This window comes from Trichoplusia ni, unplaced genomic scaffold (assembly GCF_003590095.1).
Source record: "Trichoplusia ni isolate ovarian cell line Hi5 unplaced genomic scaffold, tn1 tig00001543, whole genome shotgun sequence".
Classification (NCBI taxonomy): domain Eukaryota; kingdom Metazoa; phylum Arthropoda; class Insecta; order Lepidoptera; family Noctuidae; genus Trichoplusia; species Trichoplusia ni.
The window spans coordinates 2,852-9,969 of record NW_020800132.1 but is presented as its reverse complement, the minus strand read 5'-3'; the positions used below and the strand labels follow the sequence as shown (position 1 = coordinate 9,969).

Genomic DNA, 7,118 nt, shown 5'->3' with positions numbered 1-7,118 from the left:
GGTATCGTTACCGGCATTTGGTTAGGTAGGATTTTATTAATTATATTTTATGAGAGCTGCGCACCTATCGGACTTACGTGTAACTAATTATATTAAATAAACGGGTAGTGTCGTAATCTCAGTGGCGTTATTTATATCCCTCGGAAGTCGACCTCGGGTTGAACAGTGAACACATTTCATTTCTAGTTTCTAAATAATATTTGTATTTTACAATCAAATGCTCAAAGCCCTAATAATTAGCAATATATTTGCACTTTTGAAAATCTGTAACTATGTGAGCTTTTGACAATTCGCGATCGTTTGTTATTTTGCGCTTTTGTCGTTATGCTCCTAAACCCTCTTGACAGAGTAGTCATTATTACATTTTTTGGTGGCGCGCTCAACAATTCGCCGCCAATCCTGTCTGCGGAGGGTCCGACAACGACATAACAAGGGTAATGCTTTTCGAGACCTAAGGTGAGTCGTTATAAAGGTGCTAGTCGTGTATAATATTATAATATACTTGAGTAAAACCACGGAGATTTCAGTTTATTTTTATTACAACAACATTTCATTTTCACTTTTACAACCTTTGCAACAAACAAAAATATTCGATTCTATTTGACCACTCATAAAACTTTCAATTTTCACACGAGTCAACATTATTTACAAAAAATACAATATTTACAAGATGGCGATCAGCGTCGTACAACAATAAATAGGTGCGGCGCGGGGTGCGCGGCAGTCTCTAGCACTAGTATCACACGGTGACGTCACACGAGCACGGTGAGGCGCTCGGGCGGCGGGTGGCGCGCGGGCGGCGGCTCCGGCGGCGGCAGCGCGCGCTTCGTCAGCTCCTTGTCGCGCGGCGGCGTGTCGTTGCGCGCGTCCGCGTTCTGCGCCTTGTACAGCGAGTGCGCGCGCGGCAGCTCGTCCGGCGGCCTGCCCGCGCGCCCGCCGCCCGCCGGCTCCTCGCGCAGCGGGTTCGCGTACCGCCGCAGGTTCTCCTCGTTCTGTAGGTTGTTGGACTTCTCCTCGTCGCAGCGGCGAGAGCGCTCGGCGGCGGCGGCGGCGCGGCGCCGGCGCAGCACCAGCGTCACGGCCGCCGCCCCCGCCGCCAGCAGCAACAGCGCCAGGGCCGCCAGCGTGAGCGCCAGCGCCGGCGAGGGCGACGCGGGGTCAGTGACGGGCGCGGGCGAGGGCGCGTGCGGCACGCGCAGGCGCAGCGCCGCCCCCAGCAGCGCGTGGTGCGCGAGGCGGCGCCGCGACACCAGCTCGCTGAGCGCGCGCACCGCCGCACCCAGCGCTGAAGCTCGCTCTGCGCCATCCGTACCCACTTCATCGCCGATCCACTACAAAACGATTAACTAATTATGAAAGTCGTCATATTGCTTAAACAATTTCTTATTGCCTCACTTCTTAGTAAGTGTAAGGTGGGTAGGTGCAGCAGATCATTGTATAAAAAAGTTTATTTACCAGAGCCAGATCGAGAGCATCGTCATCATCAGGCGCCAGATCACAGAGCAAAGCTAGCGGCGGCGCGGGGGGAGCGCGCGCGGCCAGTGCTGCGGCGAGCGCGCGGCGCAGCGCAACACAGGCGCGCTCGACGTGCGCGCCGCGCGCCAGACGCTCGCGCGCCAGCTGCAGCGAGGCGCGCGCGCAGCCGGCGGGCAGGCGGGCGTCGCGCGCGCCGGGCCAGCACGCGGCGGGCGCGGGCAGCGCGGGCGGCTCCACGCGCCGCCCCGACACGCGCCGACACTCGCCGATGGGCGCGCACGGGGTGCGCAGGCACAGCGCGGGCGCCGCTGGCACGCATACCTGCAACACATACAGCTTTATTGTTCTCTGACGTCTTCTATACTAATACCTATTATAAAGAGGAAAGATTTGTTTGTTTGTTTGACACGAATAGGGTTCGATACGAATGGAATATAAATGAATTGAAAAATTCTTTCACTGTTGAGAAGCTACATTATCACCGCTGAACACAGGCTACAATTTATTTAAAGAAAATATTAGGGTTCCCTAAAAAAATTGCGATATTTTAAGCCAAGGTGTCCTAACTTATATCTTCTAACCACGCGGACGAAGTCGCGGGCAACTGCTAGTATAGATATAATTTCGTTTTACACGAGATGTGGTGACCTTTTGACAGCACCCACGAGGTTATACATGTGCTTGTCTTATTACAAATAGGTACAACGTGATGCTCAAATTCAGAAAGTTTTAATTTCACGATGATACACCGTTCAATTCTTAATATCTGTTCGGTCAACACGTGCTTGAGCTCAAGACGTGGTAGTGAAATAATCCTCACAATATCAAATATTCAATATTGCTATTAGATTCAGTATTTGCAGAATCAGATATCTAGATAAGTCTGAATAAGGTGAGATAGTAGCAAAGACAGCTGTTGTAGTTGTGATAAGGCACCTCATCGGTCCGACAGGGCTGCGCGTTGGGCATGTGGCAGTCGGGCAGGCCGCACCACAGGCGCGTGCAGGCGGGCGCGCCCGCGTCGCACCAGCACGCGTTGCAGCCCCACCACCACGTGCCGTTGTCCGCGCCGCACACGCCGGGCTCGCCGCCCGCGCCGCCCTCCCCGTCCGCCCCGCCCTCACTGTCGCTGCCCTCGGCGCCCTCGCCACCGTCCGCGCCGAGCCCCGCCAGCACTGGAAAGTTCACAACAGTCTCGTGAAATGGATTTCCTAGAAAACTACATTACAAGTACGGGTCTCGAATATTTACGTACTCTCAAGGCAGCGGCGCGCTGACCGTTGCGGTGGTGAGGGGCAAACGCAACGCGCCCCTCGCTCCGGCCGTAGCGGGTCAGGTACGCAGGCTGCGGCGGGCGGGCACGCGGGCGTGCACGTGGCGGGCGGAGGTGCGGCACGCACAGTGCAGGTGTCCCCCGCCCAGCCCGGCGCGCACTCGCACGCCCACCACCCCGCGCCACCCACGCAGCGGCCGCCGTTGCGGCAGGGCGCGGAGGCGCAGGGCTCGGCGGGCAGCTCGCAGCGCGCCCCTGTGCGGCCCTCGCGGCAGGCGCAGGCCCAGCCCGGGGGCGCGGCTGTGGGCACGCACGTGCCACCCGCGCCGCACGGACACGCGGGCGCGGCCGCCGGCGCCAGTGCTGATATCACGGGCGTGTCACACGACGACCCCGCCCAGCCCGTGGCGCACACACAACGCCATGCGCTGCCTTCACGCACACAAGTGCCTCCGTTAGCACACGTTCCTTCGGGACACCTATCGACTCCTTCGACGCGTACTGAGCAAGTTTTTCCTAAAAGAAGGAATAGATTTTGGTTATTGGTGGCGTAAGTTTGAGGTTTATGGTGGTGACTTTAATATGTGTCGGATGTTACCTGTCCAGCCATCGCGGCAGATGCAGGTGAAGTCGGCAGCACCGCCGACGCAGGTGCCGTTGTTGCGGCAGGGACTGGTCGCGCACTCGTCCACATCTGAAACACAACAGCCATGTTGAAGGCGCGCGCGGCAACAGCAGCACATGCAAGGTGTGAGTAGTGAGCGGTACGCACGCTGGTCGCAGAGCGCACCAGTGTGTCCGGGCGCGCAGGCGCAGCGCGCGGCCGCGGCCGGGGCGCGCACGCAGCGCCCGCGCACACAACTACCGCCTGCCGTGCACACCTCACTTTCTGCACACGTAAAACTAGCGTTATAAAAGCAAACTGTTTCCAAGTTAAATCAGGCCTCTTTTAAATTATTGCTCTGGTTACGCTGGACGCGGTCGACTTAGCTTGGGATCAGACTACAAGCGTGAGCGATAGAAACGTAGGTACAATAAGGGTGTGGTACTCACGTTCCCTGGCGGCGCGCTGCGTGCAGTTCTTGCCGGTCCAGCCCGGCGCGCAGTGGCAGTAGTAGTCGCTCTGCGCCGTGTAGCACGCAGCTCCGTTGCCGCACGGTGCGCCGGCGCAGTGATCGCGGTCATCCTGTTCACATACCCAGGTATGTTATAGTCAGTATGTGGATATTTAGATATGCATTAAACCGCTGCTGAAATAATTGCACTTTATACAAGTGCAATTATTTCGTCGTATTCTTTATGGTTCGTAGTATTTAAAATAGTTCAGTAAAGAAGAACTTACCGCGCAATAGCGTCCATAGCAGGAGGTCAGCTAAAAGCAGAAGACGGGTTAGTAATTGTTAGTGCAAGTGTGAGCAGTTTACCTGAGTAAGTACAGAGAGTTATCCATAGACAGGTGTTAGACATGTTAGAGACGTCGGCTGAGGGAGCGGGTGTACCTCGCAGTTGGTCCCGGAGAAGCCGACGGGGCAGATACAGCGGTAGGCATTGAGTAGGTCGACGCACTCGCCGCCGTTGCGGCACGGGCGCGGCGCGCAGTCGTCGATATCGCGCGAGCACGTGCGGCCCGCGTAGCCCGCCGCACACGCGCAGTGGAAGTCGTCCACGAGATCGATGCAAGTGGCGCCGTTGAGGCACTGGCCCGTGCAGTCATCCACGTTGGCCTCGCAGTCGCGGCCCGTCCAGCCGGCGAGGCAGGCGCACGAGTAGCTGCCCGCTGTGTTGTTACACGCAGCTGCGTTGACGCACGGGCCTAGCGCTCCCTCCGACGCGCTGGCCGCTCCATTCGCGCTCGTTGTACCTTCTAGAGTTCCCGTGCCCTCCATATTTTTCATCTCACATTCGTTGACGTCTAGAGACATGCAATGATAACACCGTTTTATATGTGGGATGATGAAGGACGAAAAATATAAAGTACCATAATAAAATGTAATGAGATTGACCTTCTGCGCAGGTGGGTCCGGTCCAGCCGGGCGCGCACTCGCAGACGAAGGCGTCGAGGCGGTCGCGGCAGGTGGCGCCGTTGCGGCAGGGCGCGCTGGCGCAGTCGTCCACGTCCTGGTCGCACAGCGCGCCGGCCCAGCCGCGCTGGCAGGCGCACGAGAAGCCGCGCGGCGAGGCCGTGAGCTCGCACTCGCCGTGCACGCAGGGCTGCGGCGCGCACGGGTTGTCCACGCGCTCGCAGTCCGTGCCCGAGAAGCCCTCCGCGCACCGGCACAGGTACTGGTCCGGCGCGGTGTTCTCACACGTGCCGCCGTGCTGGCACGGCTCGTGCGTGCCGCAGTAGTTCAGATCTGGGGCACATCATGCGTATTGACGATTTTCTCGCAACCAACGTATGCATAACACATAATCGCTACTTATGAACAGACTATAAAGTAGTAGTGGTTACCTACACAATTAATCGAGTTCCTACCTTGGTCGCAGAGAATTCCGCCCCAGTTGGTGTCGCAGGTGCAATCCCAAGAGGACCCGTTGCAGTAGCCGTGTTTGCAGCCAGGGTATGGCTGGCACTGAGAACACAGTTCCCCGCGCCATCCGGGCCGGCAGCTGCAGAGCAGGATAATGCAGGGTTATGTAAAAGTCTAGCAAAAAAATTGCAATGTCTATTCAAACTAAGTAAGTTGTAACTCACTCGCAGTCACCAGGACGGTCGCAACGGCCGTGGGTCGGGTGGCAGCCTTCCTTACAAACAGCTGTGGAAGTAAACAGAGAATCATTAAGTATTCTGTTTTGTCTGACGTTACCAAGTGTTGTAAGGGTAAGCTGAGATACTGACGCTTCTCGCAGTTGTCGCCCTGCCAGCCGGGCAGGCAGCGCTTGTCGCCCTCGGCGGTGCACGAGTAGTGGCCGAACTTGTCGTCGCGCGGGCGGCAGAACGTGGTGCACGTGGTGTTGTAGTAGTTGGGCTGGCACAGCACGCGCACGCGGTACGCCACGGCCGCCGTCGCGCCCGCGTGCTGCAGCGCGTGCCACTCCGCGCTCGGCTCCACGATGCCCGACCACCACGCCTCCTCGATCAGCCCCGCGTCTGAACACAACCAATACGCTCTTCACTGCTGCCCACACTACACTACACAAGACCACGAACTTAAACACTACTCACCAGCTTCAGGGTAAGCGAAGTCGTCGAATGCTTGCAGTATCAATGTGAAGGACCTCTGTGAAGGTATAATGTTAAAGTTTATTAGATAGTTACACTTAAAGGGAAGTAGCATACACATAGGACGGCGACACTCACGGTCCAGCGGAAGGAGAAGGGCAGCGCCAGCGTGTAGAGCGGCTCGGCCAGCGTGAAGGAGTCGGTGCCGAGCACGGGCGAGGCGGCGCGGCCGAAGGAGCAGGCGCCGGGCGCGGCCGCCGACTGGTACTCCTTGAGGCACAGCGAGAAGCGCGTGCGGCAGGGGCGCGCGCAGGCCGCGCTGGCCGGCGCCGCGCCGCCGCCGCCGCAGCACGCGCCCGACGACAGCGCCACGCGGTAGTTAGAGAACTCGAGGATCTGCAGCTCGAACACGCCCGCCCCCGCCGCGCACTGCCGACACACACACATCATGACACCTCTCGCACAATATCAACATATCCGTCTTAAAGTGTAAATAGAATTAATTAAAAATATAAAATAAATAAAAAATGTCTGCCATGATAGCTAACGAAGTGAAAAGTAATGAATAAGTACAACATGTATTCGTCGTGGTAATGTCGCAGAAGGTGACAACTAAATGAATAAAGAAAATAATTAATGAGGCCAGTCAACCGGTCGGGTATTGTCGGGATAACGTAAGGAGCGTAGAAACTGTGTCACTCGCGGAGTTCGGAGGAGCTGGTTACGACCTTTCTGTGCTACTTACAAGGGATACTATTTTTTAATAAGGGAGTTTATTTTTATTCTCCTTTCGGGAAAGAGCCAAAAGCATTAGATTTAAAGAATCTAAATACCCACGTTTTGTATTGTCACTCCATTCAAATTATTATTATAGGTCCAGTATTTTTATAGTTGTAAATTGCATTTGTCATCGCGTTTGAAACTACCCTGAAAATGTCTGTCTGCTAGCTCACCCGGAAAGTGCCTCAAAATTGAGTTACAACAAACGGAACCGGAACGACAAACAATCTAACATACAAACAAACAAGAAAATAAGTGTATAAAACGCGAGAAAATGATGATAATCAATTCTTATAATTCCTATCCGTTTTTTTTTACCTTTGTTTTCCTTTCTCTAATAAGCAACTGCCATGACAAAGAATTTAATAATTGCGTCGCTGTAGGTTTCAAAAACCCTTAAAGACTTGCACAAACGCTAAATCACGC

At 55.7% G+C, this 7,118-nt stretch overlaps 1 protein-coding gene across 1 annotated transcript; it reads right to left on the bottom strand.

The window, feature by feature from the left end:
- Nucleotides 1-425: 425 nt before the first annotated feature.
- LOC113507324 (protein serrate-like) lies at nucleotides 426-6,789 on the bottom strand. The gene is made up of 13 exons (XM_026890187.1): nucleotides 6,051-6,789; nucleotides 5,916-5,970; nucleotides 5,589-5,840; nucleotides 5,445-5,505; nucleotides 5,226-5,359; nucleotides 4,753-5,103; nucleotides 4,249-4,661; nucleotides 3,803-3,935; nucleotides 3,348-3,443; nucleotides 2,732-3,265; nucleotides 2,413-2,651; nucleotides 1,456-1,797; nucleotides 426-1,331 (listed from the first exon to the last, which is right to left on the bottom strand). The coding sequence occupies exons 1-13, from the start codon at nucleotides 6,360-6,362 to the stop codon at nucleotides 753-755; spliced, it is 3,501 nt and encodes a 1,166-aa protein (XP_026745988.1). The 5' UTR covers nucleotides 6,363-6,789; the 3' UTR covers nucleotides 426-752.
- Between the last annotated feature and the right edge of the window lie 329 nt (nucleotides 6,790-7,118).

Coding starts and splice junctions, on each gene's coding strand:
- LOC113507324 (XM_026890187.1), bottom strand. CDS start 6,362: ATGATGTGTGTGTGTCGGCAGTGCGCGGCGGGGGCGGGCGTGTTCGAG. Junction 5,971..6,050: donor CCTTCTCCTTCCGCTGGACC/GTGAGTGTCGCC, acceptor ATACCTTCACAG/AGGTCCTTCACATTGATACT. Junction 5,506..5,588: donor GGGCGACAACTGCGAGAAGC/GTCAGTATCTCA, acceptor TTACTTCCACAG/CTGTTTGTAAGGAAGGCTGC.